This window comes from Rhincodon typus, chromosome 7 (assembly GCF_021869965.1).
Source record: "Rhincodon typus isolate 14 chromosome 7, sRhiTyp1.1, whole genome shotgun sequence".
Taxonomy (NCBI): domain Eukaryota; kingdom Metazoa; phylum Chordata; class Chondrichthyes; order Orectolobiformes; family Rhincodontidae; genus Rhincodon; species Rhincodon typus.
The window spans coordinates 3344449-3362332 of record NC_063338.1 but is presented as its reverse complement, the minus strand read 5'-3'; the positions used below and the strand labels follow the sequence as shown (position 1 = coordinate 3362332).

At 43.6% G+C, this 17884-nt stretch overlaps 1 protein-coding gene across 2 annotated transcripts in view; it reads right to left on the bottom strand.

Moving 5' to 3' along the window:
- The window catches only part of ftcd (formimidoyltransferase cyclodeaminase), a 50544-nt gene that overhangs the window by 7543 nt on the left and 25117 nt on the right, over positions 1-17884 (bottom strand). For both annotated transcript variants that reach the window (XM_020534347.2, XM_048599009.1), the window contains 4 exons: positions 13388-13514; positions 12123-12284; positions 6714-6757; positions 771-909 (listed from right to left, as the gene is read on the bottom strand). In XM_020534347.2, coding sequence (XP_020389936.1) covers positions 771-909; positions 6714-6757; positions 12123-12284; positions 13388-13514 — 472 coding nt within the window. The remainder of the gene's footprint in view (positions 1-770; positions 910-6713; positions 6758-12122; positions 12285-13387; positions 13515-17884) is intronic.

The following is a 17884-nucleotide window of genomic DNA, read 5'->3' as shown; positions in this document are numbered from 1 at the left end:
CATCTCAATCAGATACCAAGCTTAGGTAAGTTCACAGGGATTGACAGCCCAAAACCAACGCACTTCCTGACTCTGTAAACATTTTAATCCGTTCAGGCATGCTAGATCATACATCTGGGGCAAGTGGGACTTGAACCCATATTCTTTGGCCCAGAGGTAAGAACACTACCATTATGTCTCACTTGACTTTATATCCTTTAAACCAGGCAACTCTCAAAACTAGAAGCTTCCATTCAGACACTATGAGTGATCTTTAAGATCCTGAAGGGACTTGACGGGAGATGTGGAGAGGATATTTCCTCTTGTGAGGGAATCTGGAATGAAGGGCCAATGTTTAAAAATCAGGTGGATTTTTTTTTCTCTTAGAAAGTTGAGAGTCAATGGAACTCTGTTCCTCTGAAGCTGGGGGAGACAGAGTCTTTTAATTTTTTTTAAGGGAGAAATAGATAGATTCTTGACAAGTGAGGGGGTTAAAGGTTTTCAGGATAGTTGGGAATGTGGAGTAATCAGATCAGCCACAATCCTATTGAATGAAGGAACAAGCTCAAGGGGCTGGGTGGCTTACTCCTGTTTGTATGCTCGCGTGTAACATCATTTTTTAACTAATCAAACCACCACACGAACTAACTGGAACTTGTTGCAGCTGAGTCTCTCAGTCCATCTTGGAGTTGAATCAACAGGCTGCAGAAGGAACTAACTGCTTCTGGCAATCACAGCACCACATCCCAGCTGATTTTAAAGCCCTCTAGTCCACCCATAGCCAACTATACCTGCAAGTCTGATTTGCAGGCCAGGTTTCCATATGTTGCCATCTCCTTTAGGACAGGCCAGAGGCTGTTCACCTTCTCTGCTAAGGTCAGGGGGACATTGATTGCTTTCTTCAAGCCATCCTGCATTGCAGCTTCTCGCCTGAGAAAGGAATTGAGAAGACAACACAACAGTTTATGACATGAGACATTTGAGCTGAAATCCACCTTCATATAATATTTAGAAATTTCTCCATAGGATGTGGGCATCATAATATTTATTGTCCACCTCCAACTGCCCTTGAACTGAGTGGCCACTGAATCAGATCAGCCACGATCCTACTGAATGACAGAGCAGGCTCAAGCGGCTGAGTGGCCTACTCTTTTTTGTATGCCGGTGTCTCTTCATTTATCCAGTCCAACTCCCTCAATGTAAACTGAATTTTAAAGCACCAGGAATATCTTCAAACAGCACAGGTTTTAGAGGGAGATGAGGTGCAGTGGCATCATCACAGTTTGTCAAGTGCTAGCAGAGAGTGATAGCAGTTAACTTTGCCACTCAGCAGTCATACACCAAGGCAATTCACTTTCTCTCCCAAAATGGAGCAAGGCCATTTCAGAAGTTAATTCAAATTCAACCATATTGCTGTGGATCTGGAATCACGGGTAGAACAGACCAGCTAAGGACATCAAAAATTTCCTTCCCTAAAAGGCTTGATGGATTATTACAACAATCAATGAAGTGGTTTCCTCCCATAATCCAAGATATGTAGGCTAGGTGGATTGGCCATGCTAAATTGCCCGTAGTGTTCAGGGAAGTGAAGATAAGGGGGATGGGTTTGGGTGGCATGCTCTGAGTGTCGGTGTGGACTTGTTGGACTGAAGGGCCTGTTTCCACACTGTAGGAATTCTAATTCTAATAATTGCCATGGTCACCATTATAGAGACAAGCTTGTTCAATCCTACTCATCTGGCCTTTCCCCATGTCCCTACAACTTTTGTTCAATCGGGTATTGCACTCTAGATCCTAACCCCAGGGGTTGCCAAACTGTGGGTCATGCCCCCAGTGGGGTAGTGGGTTGACCATATAGGGCTGAGAGCTCTGAGTTAGCAATGGCAACTGCCCAAGAAGAGAGTTCTGGGTTTAGAGCTGAGGAGCCACTGCACGTGACTGTATGACTCTTGGGTTCAAGACTATATCAGGAATCCTTAAGACAATTGTGGGCACAAGAACTGTCTCCCCCACAACATTTTAATAATCCTGCCCTTCCCTGTCACATCTCAACAACTCCATTGATCCCCTCATCCCACTCTCTCTATGGGCTCACACCAATTTCACACATTAAATATTGAGCACAATGGGAACATTTGGGAATAATTTAGAAAGAACCTCTTGCTGGGGCAAGGTTTTTCCCCATGTTCCTGTTGGTTCATTCCTACTTGCCTTAAGGAGGTTAGGGTTAGGTGTCCTCTGCTTCCAGGCCTTTCTGCCAATGAGAAGTCTAGAATGATCTAGAATGTTTAAAAATCTGGTGAAATTTCTCTTCCCTCAGAAGGTTGTGAGTCGTTGGGACTCTTGTTCCTGAAAAGCTTGTGGAGGCAGTCCTTTAATACTTATGAAGGGACAGATTCTTGATAAACAAGGGGCTGAAAGGTTATAACGATAAGTGGGAATGTGGGGTTATTCAGAATCAGCCATGAACATATTTAATGACAGAGCAGGCTCAAGGGACTGGGTGGCCTACACTTGTTTGCATACTGGTGTCTCTTTATTTACCCTGTCCAGCTTCCTCAAAGCAAACTGAAGCCCCAACAAGATCTTCAAATACAGAGGGAGGTGAAATGCAGTGGCATTCACGTGGTTTGCTAAGTGCTGGCAAAGGGGTGGTAGAAGTTGGCATTGCCGCTCAACAGCCATGCAGTGAGGCAATTCACTTTCTCTCCAAAAACGAATCAAAGCAGCCATTGATCTGGATTGAGCACTCCTTTAAGGAGTTATTTCCTCTTGGAAGGGGACTAGCTAATAAGAGACTGGGATTTGGGGGTAGGGGAGTGGTGCGGTCGTGGGAATGGTCTGAATCGGGTTCTGTTCCTTCAGGAAAGATTTGCCCTGGGCTGGCAGTGCCCAGCACTGTCTCTGAAGAGGTGCTCTCCAGTGAAGGAGGAAGCTGAAGAGGGAGGGAAAGAGGGAGGGGAAGAGGGAGGGAGGAGCAGGCACATGGATTCTGATTGCAGCCTTGCCACTTCCATTAACAGCCCCGTGTTGTGGGAGTAGTGGATGGTTGCAGTGGGGGTCATGAGCAGAGACCATTCGGGAGACTGAGGCTACTCAGGGGCCAGAGTTTGCAGACACTGATGTGTGGGGATGGTAAAGTCACTGTAAACTGATCCTGCACTGAGTGACCATGCCCAAACTGTGAGACGCATGATGATGGTGATGCAGTAGCTCCGATTTTCTGCATCTCAGGTTCATTCCTGGAGGCTCTTGGAGACATGCATGGCCTCTCTCAATGAGTCACACATCATTGCATTGAGATAGTGAACAAGAAGCTCAGGAACATCATCCACGTTAGAGAAGGAATGAGATAGCATTGGAGAGGGTGCAGAGTGGAATTACCCAGACGTTGCCTGGGATGTAGAGTTTCAGTTATGAAGAGAGATTGGACAGACTGGGATTGTTTTTCTTAAAGCAGAGGAAACCGAAAGGGGATATAATTGAAATGTATAAAATTATGAGGGGCATAGATAGGGTAGACAGAAAGAAACTTTTTCCTTTGAATTAAGGGTCAGTGACCACGGGTATAAATTTAAAGTAAGGGGCAAAGGTTTACATGTGCACTTGCCATACCAAGGTAGACAAGGCTATGGACCAAGTGTTAAAAAAAACATTAGAATAGTTAGGTGGTTGCTTTGGTGTGAGGCAGATGATGATGAGTCAAAGGACCTTTTTCTATGCTGTAGATTTTTTTGACTGTTTGACTCTAACCTATAAGGAGGATTTTGAACTTATGGGAGTCATCATGCCGAGAGAGCAAGATGCTTTAGCAAAATTACTTGAGCTTTGTCAAATTCCAATCACTGCACCTGTGTGGCTATCATGGCAGTACTGACCAACCAGCAGACTGCATTGACTGAAAAGGATTTCCATCCTCTCACAGTCCACCTTGTCAGTGGATGTGCTTGTCAGGGATGTGGATGTCAGGGTGTGCTTGGTACCATGGAAGTGGTCAAAATGAGAATGGTTACCTTGGGAGTGGTCTTCATGGAATGATCACCATGGGAGCAGTCACCACACGATTGGTTACTTTGGGGACAGTCACCATGGAGCAGGCTCCATGAGAATATGGTCAAGAACTCTCAGGTGTCATAGCCTTTCTGAGGAACCCAAGGAATGAGGCTAAGCAGCATCTTCACATGAACGTCTCTGCAGCAGCAGTGATTCCTCAGCAGACGTGGGAGGAGTGGATGAATGGGAATCTCGCTGCACTAGTAATCCTGAGGCCTAGACTAATACTCTTCGGACATGGGTTCAAATTCTATCATAGCAGCTAGTGGAATCTACACAGTATTAATAAAAGAATCTTGATTTGAAAGCTAGTCTAAGTGATGGTGAACATGACAGCTATCATCAATTGTTGTAAAAATCCAACTTTTACCAATGCCCTTCTTTTCATTCATTCATGGGATGAGGATGTCACTGGCTTGGCCAGCATTTATTGCCTATCCCTAAGTATCCAGAGGGCAGTTAAGAGTCAACCACATTGCTATGGGTCTGGAGCCACAAAAGGCCAGAGCAGCTAGGGATGGCAGTTTCCCTCCCTAAAGGACATTAGTTAACTAGATGGGTTTTCCCCAATAATTGGTAATGAATTCATGGTCATCGTTAGACTCTTAATTCCAGACTTTTACCAAGTTCAAATTCTACCATCTGTCATGGACGGGATTTGAACCTAGGTAACCAAAACATTAGCTGGGTCTCTGAATTAACAGTCCAGCAATAATACTATCAGGCTGTCGCCTCCCCATAATCATTTCCTTCCTATCAGGAAGGAAATCTGCCATCTTTACCCAGGTCAGGCCTACATGTAACTCCAGAGCCACTGCAATGTGGTTGTCTCTTAACTGCCCTTTGAAATGGCAGTTGTATCTAGAGGCATCTAGGGATGGGAAACAAATACTTGCCAGCTGACAACACTTACGAAACGATAGAGTTCATGACTTTCTGTAACCCTACTAGAAAATGAATATCTCAACTAAGGAAATATCCAAAGTGTCAGAAACTCAGCCAACTATTAGAGTATCAGTTTGCTCATGAGGATGAAGGACAGACAGTTAGAGACAAAATGAAAATTAATAATGCAGGAGAAACATGAGCACAGTGTAGGGAGGCAGATTACAACAGTACTCAATGGTGAAACAAGGGAAAGGAATAGTTTTTAAGAGAGTCTGGCCTAGCTGTTCCCAATATGGGCATGATAGAACTACATGAAAGTGTTCTTAGCCAGAAACTAAAACTCAAAAATCATGAAGTAATCACTCTAGCTGAGAAGAATTAAGCAAAGTTGTCAGGCTGCATGAGGATGAAAGGCAAAAATATTGTTTAAAACAGTTGTGAAATGAATAAAAAGGAGCATTGAGCTTTATTGGCTGCGTATCGCGATAGCCTAAACAAAGTTCTCATAGCAGCTAAAGAGGAATTTACTTAAAAAGAAAATGAACCAGTTATACAAAAAGAGGCTATGTTAAACCTGTGTCTTCTGAGAAATCCAAATTGCAAAGGAAAAGTCATGGAAGAGAACTGAAGGATAGATATGATCCTGAATTTAAACAAGGTGAGGTGAATTCAATTATACTTCAAGTCAATTTTGATATTTGGCTGGTTGAAACTTTCTTTGTAGACTTGGAAATTAAGAAAAATGCAAATTGGCAAGAACATGGAGGTTGACTGAATCCGAAATAAACGCAGAAGCTGCTAAAAACGTTCAGCAGGTCTGGCAGCATCTGTGGAGGGAGAAACAGAGTTGATGCTTTGAGTCCAGTGGCCCTTCCTGTTCAGGACCTATTTTAAAAGGTGAGAAGACTGATGATGATTCAGTAAAAACCGAAAGAACTGTGGATGCTGTAAATCAGGAACAAAAACAAAGTTGCTGGAAAAGCTCAGCAGGTATTGCAGCATTTGTGAAGGAAAAAACAGAGTTAATGTTTCAGGTCCAGTGACCCTTCCTCAGAACTGATGGTGATTCAGTGTCTGGCTTTTAAGAAGAACCAAGCAATTACTGAATGTAGAGGGTAATAGGTGATATGACAGGGAATTTCTCCTTGAATTCCAATCCACAGCCACCAATATCCAGGAACCAAATAGAATGCCAGAAGGAAGCAATGCTGTTTTTGGTAAAATTAAAATTAACCAGTGAAATAATGCCACAGAGGCTGGTATCCCATCACCAAGTCACCCTTTATTTATACATGCATTGTACTTGACACTGGTCCAGCTTTCTCAGAGCCAGTTCTCAGAATGAACAGAACCTCTTGACACTCCTGTTTATATCTGTCAGCTAGGACTCTCTGAATGGACCAGGTTAACAGCCCCAATCAGGGAACTCCTGTGAGGTCCACTTGGCTGACTTCGTTACAGTCACTTACAACCAGATCAGATCTTTGGCCCCACCACAGACAATTCCACTGTGTAAAAACCAATATCGATTTTAAAAAAACAATATGAAGAGTACCCAACTTAATTTTTAACCAGGGACATGATAATGCTGTAAAGATTATTCAAAATATAAAAGAGACCTTTACTGTGATTGAAAGTGAATCAACCAGAAATAAAGTAATCTCTCATTTGCAAATGAGTTGAAATACTAAGAACCTACACAAACTAGATCTTAATTGTCATTTTAGTGAGTTATAATGGCACCAAATACAAGATATATTGAACTGGTTTGCATCAGAATGTCTGAAACTTGCCTTTCCCTTTCTGCTGAAGATGATTTGGGCATCTTGAGGGCAGCCTGAAGAAAACATTGAACAAACAAACTCAGTATGTCATTGCAGCACCGGTGTTTCAATCGACGTACACACATTGAGGTGAAAAGGATAACATGGACCTGGTGCAATGTGAAACCAAACCTTCAGTGTGTTGGTTTTAGAGTAAAGGGTAAACAGACTTTAAGGAGAGCTATTGAGCATGTGTGGAAATGATGGCAGATTGTATGGGACTGGAGCCTGCTGTTTGTTAGGCTGCAGTGATATCTCCTCTCTAACCATGTCTTGTAAATAGTTTAATAACGCCTGTGAATAATTGCTCACACTTACAAGAGTGTAGACATCATGGGCTGAATCTTATGTTGTTTTGGTAAAGTTTGAGCTGTTTCAGAGGGATTTCCACTGTATTTTACCAAACCCACTGCATTAACTACTTGTCCCACCCCCACGTGTGTCATGTTTTTAACTAGCAGCTTCTCCGTCGGATGATGGTATTTATGTATCACCAACAAAATGCTGATGATCAGGTAAAATTGTCTTCTGCAGGATATTTCAATATTGGAATGTGCTTCCTGCCTCCTTGTGCCAGATGAACACAGTGCTGCCATTAATAAAATTACCACAGCTACCCACACCCCAACCAACTATTGATTTCAGTAACCATTTTCCTGCTGATTGTGGGATTTGCTTGCCCTGAGGATGTGCTAGAAATTTTGAAAAAACATGAGGATAGATAAGTCCATTGGGCCAGACAAGATATACCCAAGGTTTGTACAGGAAGTGAGGGAAGAGATTGCTGCACCTTTGGCGATGATCTTTGCGTCCTCACTGCCTACTGGAGTAGTACCAGATGATTGGAGGGTGGCAAATGTTATTCCTTTGTTCAAGAAACTGTAGTCCCACTTTCCCTCCCAACAGAGGTCAGCAGAGAGACTTCATTGAGGAGCATTCTGGGAGAAGTCGGCTCAATCACCATGACTGAACTGAGGATTGAGGAAGAACCCCCTCACAGTGATGAGCAGGAGGAAGAGCATCCAATAGAGGATGACAGAGAGACTTCACTGTTTCAGGCGTTTCTGCTGAAGGTAAATGGAGGTTTGTTCAGTTATTGGACCCTCCCAGTGTGTCAAATTTATGTGCATATTAGTATTGTAGGTGTAAGAGAGGTCTTTGGTTTTGTGGATAGTCAAATTCCAACATTTTGTGTGTTTACTTGATATGCAACAGTCCAGAACAAAACTATTTTTGTGTCAATGTATATATACAAAGGCTTTTATGAATAAGGTATATTGTTGAAAAAAGAAAAGGAGCATTCTGGGAGAAGTCAGCTTAGTCACCACGACTTAACAGCGGATCAAGGAAGAACCCAGTGTCAAGGAATAGTAATCTCCAACATTACATTACTGTACTGTTTTGATCCTTCCCTCCTCCACTAAACAAAAGGAGGAGGAGAGAGAGATTAAGAGGCTGTTAGAAAGTTTGTTGTAGCCTGGAAGGTACTTGGTCTATTTGTAAAGATTGCATTGTAATTGAAGTAACCAGTTAAATGGAAATTACCAACAAAATAGTTTGAGAGGGGCTGCTGAGTGGTGGAAGAGCTGCTAATTGATATAAGTGCAGGCTTAGGTGAATACTGGGCTTCAGTGAGTAAGGCAAGCAACGTAAAGTCAAGGTAAGATTCTTTTATCCTTCTTAATATAAAGGGGCAGAGATGACAGTTTCGGAAATGGTGTGCTCCTTCTGTCAGATGTGGGAGATCAGGGGGCAGACTGGTGTCCTTGATGACTATGTCTACAGGAAGTGTGACCGGCTGCAGCTCCTCACAGACTGCATCGTTCGGTTGGAGTGGCAGTTGGACATGCTGGGGAGCATACAAGGGGCAGAGAGTGTAATAGACACTAGTTACAGGGAGGTGGTCACACCACAGGTTCAGTCAGGTAGATGGGTGACCGCCAGGAGAGGCAGGCAGGTAGTGCAGGAGTCTCCTGAGACTAAACCCCTCTCTAACACTGTTTTGGATATTGCTGGGGTGATAACCTCTCAGTAGAGTGTAACAGCAGCAGAAGGGCCTGTGGCACCACATCTGGCTCTGCTGTAGAGTGGGGTCAGGAAAGATCCAAGCAAACGATAGTGGTAGGAGCGTCACTAGTTAGGAGAATAGACATGCTTTACTGTGGCTGCATTCGAGACTCTAGGATGGTGTGTTGCCTCCCTGCTGCCAGGGTCAACAATATCTGAGTGGTTGCATGAAATTCTTAAGGGAGAGGGTGAGCAGCCAGAGGTCATTGTGCACATTGGTACCAATGACATAGATAGAAAGAGGGATGAAGTCCTGCGGACTGAGTACAGGGAGTTAGGAAAGAGGCTGAAAAGCAGGACCTCGAGGGTAGTAATTTCTGGGTTACAACCAGTACCATGTGCTAGTGAGGCAAGAAAAACAAAGATAGAAGAGATGAATGTGTGGCTAAGGAGCTGGTGCTAGGGATAGGGTTTCAGGTTATTGCATCATTGGGACCTCTTCTGGGGCAGGGGCGACCTGTACAAGAGGGACAGGTTGGACCTAAACTGGAGGGGAACGAATATCCTCGCAGGGAGGTTCGCTAGTGCTACTCGGGAGGGTTTAAACGAGGTGAGAGGGGACTAGGAACCAGAGCAGCAAGTCAGCAAGTGGAGTGATTGAGGGGAAGGTAGATGTTAAGATCAGTAAATCAGAAAGAAACAACAGGTAGGAACGGGTAAATGAACACCATGGTACTAATGGACTGAAGTGTGTTTATTTCAACGCAAGAAGTATTGTAGGTAAGGCAGATGAGCTTAGAACCTGGATCAGTACATGGGATTATAATGTTGTGGCCATTACAGAGACTTGGTTGAGAGGGGGGCAGGACTGGCTGCTCAATGTTCCAGGGTTTCATCGTTTTAGACAAGATAGAGAGGAAGGTAAAAGAGGTGGAAGAGGTGCATTACTAATTAGGGAGAATATTACATCTGCACTCAGTGAGGACATGCTGGAGGGCTCATCCACTGAGGTAATAGCGTAGAACTCAAAAATAAGATAAGTGCATTCACTCTGATTGGATAAACCATAGGCCCCCCAACAGCCACCAAGACATTGATGAACAAATATGTCGGCAGATTATGGAAAATGCAATAACAACAGGGTTGCCACCTTTCTGAAGAAGGGTCCAGGCCCAAAATGTCAGCTTTGCTGCCCCTCTGATGCTGCTTGGCCTGCTATGTTCATCCAGCTCTACACCTTGTTATCTCAGGGTTGTCATAGTGGGTGGCTTTACCTTCCCCAATATTGACTGGGACTCCCTGACAGCAAGAGGTTTAGATGGGGTGGAATTTGTTAAGTGTGTCCAAGAGGGTTTCTTGAAACATTATGTGGATAGTCCAACTAGAGGAGGGCATTCTGGACCCTTTATTGGCAAAGGATACAGTGGGATATAGATCAGTTGCAGACATGGTCAGAGAAATGGCAGGTGGAGTTTAATCCAGGTAAGCGTAAGGTGCTGCACTCTGGGAGATCAAATGTTAACAAAACATATACAGTTAATGGCAGAACCCTGAACAGCATTGATGTATAGAGGAATCTTGGGGTTCAAGTCCATTGCTCCCTAAAATGGCCATGCAAGCAGATATGGTGGTGAAGAAAGCGGATGGCATGCTTGCCTTAATTGGTCAGGGAATTGAATACAAGAGTCAGGATGTCATGTAGCAGCTTTATAAGACTTAGGTTTGACCTTACAGAGTACTGTGTTCAATTCTGGTCACCACATTACAAAAAGGATGTGGACGCTTTGGAGAGGGTGCAGAAGAGGTTTACCGGGCTGCTGCCTGGATTAGAGGGTATGAGCTATAGAGAGAGGATCGAAAAACGTACCTTGTTTTCTCTGGAGTGGCAGAGGCTGATGGGAGACTTGATAGAAGTCTTTAAAATTATGAGATGCATAGATAAGGTTGACGGTCAGGATCTTATCCCCAGAGTTGAAATGTCTAATACTAGCGGGCATGCATTTAAGGTTGGGGGGGGTGGGGGGGGGGGGGGGGGGGGGGGGGGGGCAAAGGGGACGGGGGGGGGAAATTTTTTTTTTTTTTTTTACACAGACAGGGGTAAGAGTCTGGAACATGTTGCCAGGGGTTGTGGTGGAGGCAGATACAGTAGGGGCATTTAAGGGACTTTTAGATAAGCATATGAATATGCAAGGAATGGAGGAATATGGACCAAGGGCAGGCAGAAGGGATCAGTTTAATTTGGCACAACATTGTGGGCCAAATAGCCTGTTCCTGTGCTGTAGTGTGCTATGTTTTATGTTCTAGGTCCATAGCCTTGAATATTATGACATTTCGAGTGCTCACCCAAGTAGTTTTTAAAAGGTTGTGAGGTTTCTTGCCTCAACTACCCTTCCAGGCATTGCATTTGAGACCCTATCACCTTCTGGGTGAAAAAGACTTTCCTCAAAACCCTACTAAAGCCCTTGCCTTTCACTTTAAAATTATGCCCTTTGTTAGTTACCCTTCAACTAAGAAGAATAACTGCTTTCTATCAACTCCATCCATGCCCTCATAATCTAACACACTTCTATCAGGACCCTCTTCAACCTTCTCAGCTCCAAAGAAAACAACCTGCGCTTATCCAGCCTCTCTTCACAACTGAAATCTCCAACCCAGGAAACATCCTGGTGAATCTCTCCTGCACGCCCTTCCACTGCAATCACATTATTCCTATAGTGTAGAGAACAGAACTGCAAGCAGTGCTCCAGCTGTGGCCTAACCAAAGTCCTTAAGAGTTCCAACATAATCTCCCTACTCTTATTATCTATGCCACCACTGATAAAGGTAAGTGTCCTGTATGCCTTCTTAACTACCCTATTAACTTGTCTTGCCACCTTCAAGGTTCTGTGGACAAGCACCCTAAGATCCTTCTGTTCCTGAGTTTCCTAATGTCCTGCCATTCATTGTGTAGTCCCTAATCTTGTGACTTCTTCCAAAGTACATCACCTCACACTCATCAGGGTTAAATTCTATCTGCTACTGATCTGCCCATCTGATCAATCTGTTTATATAACCTCCTATAAACTAAAACCTTCTTTCACACTATCAGGCACTGGCCAATCTTTGCGTCATCTGTAAACTTACTTCTTGCCCCCTCAACATGCTCATCTACATCATTTATGAATATCCTAAACAGTAAGGGACCCAGCACTGATCCCTGTGGTACACCACTGCACAGCGTACTCCAGTAATACAAACGTCCTTCTGCCACTACCTTCTGTCTCCTGCGATTAAGCTAATTTTGGATCCAAAAGTGTATTGTGTAGAACTGGGTGCAATAATTTACTCAGAAAAAACATGTTTCTTTTCCCTAATTATTGGCATATCACTTACCATATAGCTGTTAAATGCATTGGAGTCATCATCCACCATGGCGATGAGCTCATTCATTGTATGATGGAGTGGAGTGATCAGTCTCCTCATTGAACCATCCAGATGATCAAATTGTCGCTTGCCATAGGTCATTAATCCAACCATTGAGCCCAGGGCCGCACCCTAGTGAAATGATGGAAACCAAGGAGTCAAGAACCATTGTATAGAGAGACTGAGGACAAACTCTCATTGTAAGAAATGTTTTTGGGCATGCAGTGAGACATAAGTGGAGTGGTGGGGAATAGACACATTTATCTGTGTCAGGATAGATCCTTAAGGGTTTTTGTGGCATCATTGCAGAACAATGTCATTAGGAGATAGCACAATTCTTGTTGCACAAAGGTGACACAAAGTTGGGAGAGACAGTGAACTGAAAGGACCATCCAGAGATGCTTCAGTATAATTTGGACAAGCGGAGTGAATGGGCAAATGCAGCATATAATGTGGATAAATGTGAGGTTATCCACTTTGGTAACAAAAACGGGAAAGGAGATTATTATCTGAATGATGAGAGAGTGGGAAAGAAGGAGGTGCAATGAAACGTAGGTATCCTTGTACAGCAGTTATGGAGTCATGGAGATGTACAGCACGGAAATAGGCCCATTGGTTCTACTCATCCATGTTGACCATATATTCTAAATTAATCCAGTTCCACTTGCAAGCATTTGGCCCATATCTCTCAGAACACTTCCTATTCACATACCCATCCAGATGCCTTTTAAATGTTCTAATTGTACCAGCCTCCACCACATCCTCTGGCAGCTCATTCCATACATGCACTACTCTCTGGGTGAAAAAGTTGTCCCTTAGGTCCCTTTCAAATCTTGCAGTTTCACATGCAGGTTGGTCCCCTTATCTGAGGAAGGATGTCTGGTTATGGAGGGAGTGCAGCAATTTTTACCAGATTAACCTTTGGGATGGCAAGAGACTGGATCGGTTAAGACTGTATTCACTGAAAGTTAGAAGAATGATGGGGCATCTCATAGTCACCTTTAAAATTCTAACAGGGCTAGACAGCTCACAAACCCAATAATTGAGCACTGGTAACTTTAAAATTAATAATTAGGAATGCTTTCCTGTATTTGTGAATTTGGTACCACCACTTTTACCAATAAATGAATCACAGCAATAGCATGGCTGTGTATCTCATGGCAGAGATAATTCATGGGGCTGGCGCTGAATTGCTTCTTGAACTGAAGATTGATCGGAAACTTTAATGTACAAACCATGGCAGCCACAGCTGCAGTGACAGAGCCTCCACCAGGGGCTGCAGACCGAGCTCCAACACTTCGGATAAACTCCCGCAAAGGCAAAGAAACAAGGAGACTCTCCTGCTCCTCCTGCACCATGTATCTGATGAAAACAAGGGAAACATAATAACTGCAACTTTCTCAAATCACTAGGAACACTCATAAATCATCAATCTACAAACAGTAGTGCTGTAAATTAAACAAAATACACCATCAGTTTAAGAAAAATTGCAAATCTTTTTAACCATTGGGTGCACATTTTGTTAACGTTACTTGTAATAACCCAGACAGATATTGGCTGTGATAATCACTCTGGCGTGTAAACCATGAATGTTATCAAACAGGTTTGTGTAATATCAGATTGGTTATAGATCTATCAAATGGTCAATTTATGACAGACTCAATGCAATTGATAAAGGCTGGGAAGATTCTTGTTTCTTCGCTGTTACAACAGGCAGAGTGCTCCATTTTGAGAGCTCAGAACATAGTGATATAATGTCTGATTTTAGATAAAATTCTGCAATTAGACAGCACTTGTGAAACAATCTAAGGTATTACACGAACCAGCAATTCAGCATGATCAGTCAGGCTGACAGATTCACATATGCATACTAGAAGATGGAACCCTATCCTTGAAAACACAAAGAACATTTGTTCCTGGGTGGCACAGTTGCTCAGTGGTTAGCACCGCTGCCTCACAGTGCCAGGGACCCAGGTTTGATTCCACCCTCAGGTGACTGTGTGGAGTTTGCACATTCTCCCCATGTCTGCGTGGGTTTGCTCTGATTTCCTCCCACAGTCCAAAGATGTGCAGGGTAGGTGGATTGGCCATGCTAAATTGCCCATAATGTCGAGGGATGTTTAGGTTAGTTGAGTTAGACATGGAAATGCAGAGGTAGGGGAATGGTTCTGGGTGGGATGCTCTTCGGAGGGACGGTTTGGACTTACTGGGCCGAATGGCCTGTTTCCACACGTTAGGGACTCTATAACATGTTCTTCCAACTAAATAGAAACTTTGGTGAGGAAGGAGCCATTCCCTGGTGTGTTCTCCATGGCAGTCTTTCAGCCTGTCTGGTTTGAATTTAAACAAAGCGTTGTCAGTTTACAAGGTGTAGAGCTGGATGAACACAGCAGGCCAAGCAGCTCTCAGATTCTCCAGCATCAGCAGTTCCTACTATCTCTGAATTGTCAGTTTACTGTTCCTTTCTGAATTCTCCATGGCAACAAATTGTGGCCCACTTTGAGATTTGGTTTTGTGATTCTATTCCCAATGAGTGTAGGACAGGAAAAATTGACAAAATGTTCCATGTTTCAAGAACACTCAAGTCCTGTACAATCAAATAATCATTAATAAACTGGTATCAGTGTAATCACTGATTTCTTAGGCCCCAGTCAACCTTGGTATTCTTTACTACAATTGATTTGGAATGTATCATATTGAGATTTCAAAAACTTCATAGTCATGGAGACATAGAGATTTACAGCACCGAAAACATTCCTTTGGCACATTGCATCTACGCCAGTCAAAAATAACTACCAGCAATTCTAATCCCATTTTCCGGCACTTGGTCCATAGTCTTGTATCCCTCAGTATCACAAGCGTACATCTAAATATTTCTTGAATGTTATGAGGGTTTCTGCCTTGATCAGTGAGTTCCAGATGCTCACCACCCTCTGGGTGAAAAAGTTTTTCCTCATATCTCCTCTAAACCTTTTGCCCCTTAATTCTATGCCCCTGGTCACTGAGCCTTCCATCAAGGACAGAAGTTTCTTCCTGTCCACCCTATCTATATCCCTCATAATCTTATACATCTCAATCACGTCCCCTCTCAATCTCCTCTTTTCTACAATCTCGCTTTATAACTGAAACTCTCTAGCTCAAGCAACATCCTGGTAAATCTCTCCTCTTCCTCCTAATGGTCCCAGGTAGCAAAACCTCCCTATTTTTATACTCTAAAAATTTGCTTTCTCTACTACTCATTGAACTTGGATTCTAGCTTTTATGATTCATGGACAAGAACTCATTTCTGAGTTCTGTAGCTTTTTGCAGCCTTCACCATTTAATGTTATTCAACTCCTTTATTCTTCCTGCCAAAGTGCATAACCTCACATCTCCCCACACTATATTCCATCTGTCCAGCTTGTGCTCACTCACTAAACCTGTCTAGATCCCTGTGCAGACTCTTGGTGTCATTCTCACCACTTGCCTTTCCACCTATTTTTATATCATCTGCTAACATAGTTTTAGTACATTCTCAATAAAAACCGAAAGAACTGCGAATGCTGTAAATCAGGAACAAAAACAAAGTTGCTGGAAAAGTTCAGCCGGTCTGGCAGCATCTATGAAGGAAAAAACAGTTAACGTTTTGGGTCCAGTGACCCTTCCTGCTCACCAATTCCACTCTCCCACTCACCCACCCTTCAGTTCTGATGAAGTGTCACCGGACCTGAAACATTAACTCTGTCTTTTCCTTCACAGATGCTGCCAGACATGCTGAGCTTTTCCAGCAACTTTGTTTTTGTTTAGTACATTCTCTTTCCTCATCGAAATCAGTAATATGTATTGTAAATAATTGTGGCTCCATTACCAACACGCATACATGCACACACACAGAGACATAAACACACACGGAATTACAGACATATACACAAAAATACACGCATGCTGCTGAGTGCTTAAACACATTGGCTTCTCCTTCTCTTCCTTCTCCTCTTCTCTCTCCAAAATCCTATTAACATGCTAAGCAGTGACAGGATGAGAACTGAAGCTGAAAGGCTATTCACTTTTAACCCCTCCCCCACCTAACTTTCATATGTATTTCAATGAAGTCAGTGAACTTTAACGCTAACCCTAATCCTTTCACAAGTGTGTCCTGAGCTCAAATGTAACCTTCCCTGCTGATAAAGATTTAGTAGTTTTCCTTAAGTAAAAATAAAAAAAGTTTTCTTAATTAGCTCTGCTGCTTGGTACCTTTTAATGCTCATCTTTTCCAAATTCTATTTTTATCATTTCCAATTTACTGGTTTCCAACATTTTTTTGGCTTGGCAGGTTTTGGAGGGACTGTGGTGCCCTTACTGAGTTACAACAGCCATTCTCCTGCGCTTACTGATCCAAATGCTTACCCCTCAAAAAAAAAACCATTTTACCCCTCATCAACACCACTGTCCCACTTAATCTTCTGGATGAGCTACCATGAGGGACCTTGTTGAAAGCCTTACTAAAATCCATGTAGAAAACATCCACTACTCTACCTTCATTGCTCACCTTTGTCATGTCCTCAAAAGCAAGACAAAGGGTGACAAGAGACCTGAGGGTGTGGGAGTAGAGGGGGAGAAATAAGTCTGCTCTCTGCTCACCAATTCCACTCTCCCACTCACCCACCCTTCTGCCCCCTCACCATTCCAGTCACCCCTCACCAACCCCACTCTCCCCTCAACCAATCCCACTCTCCCCCTGGCACTCACATATTCCACTCTATCTTACCAATCTCACTCTGCCCCTCACCAACTCCACTTTACTCCTCACCCACCGCACTATCTGCTTCATCCAGCCCACTCTCCACTCTCTCACACTCCACTCCACCTCATCCAATACCACTCTGCCCCTCACCAACTGCAGTCCCCGCTCATCAACCCCAACTCTCGACTCACCAAAACTACTTCCCCCCCGCCCGCCAACGCCATTAACCCCTTCACCAACTCCATTCTCACTGCTCACTAACATCACACTCTCCCCTCACCAATCCCACCCCCTCACCAACCCGTTCTCACAGACTTATTTCTCCCCCACTACTCCCACACCCTCAGGTCTCTTGTCACCCTTTGTCTTGCTTTTGAGGACGTGACAAAGGTGAGCAATGAAGGTAGAGTAGTGGATGTTTTCTACATGGATTTTAGTAAGGCTTTCAACAAGGTCCCTCATGGTAGCTCATCCAGAAGATTAAGACGAGTAGGATCCATGGTGTCTGGCCTTGTGGATTCAGAATTGGCATGCCCATAGAAGGCAGAGACTGGTGGTGGAAGGGTGTTTTTATGGCTGGAGGTCTGTGACTTGTAGTTTTCCGCAGGGATCTGTACTGGGACTTCTGCTGTTTACGATATATGTAAATGACTTGGATGAAAATGTTGATGGGTGGGTTAATAAGTTTGTAGATGACACAAAGATCACTGAAGTTGTGGATAATGTAGAAGGTTGTCAAAGGATACACCAGGATATACATCAGTTGCACATATGGTGGAGAAAAGGTAGCTGGAGTTTAATCCAGGCAAGTGTTGAGGTGCTGATCTTTGGGAGAGCAAACGTTAGGGAAAAGTATACAGTTAATGGCAGGATCCTGAACAGCATTGACGTACAGAGGGATCTTGAGGTTTAATGTCGATAGCTCCCTGAAAGTGGCCATGCAAGTAGATAGGGTGGTAAAGAAGGCATATGGCATTCTTGGGGAATTGGTTGGGGAATGGAGTACAAGAGT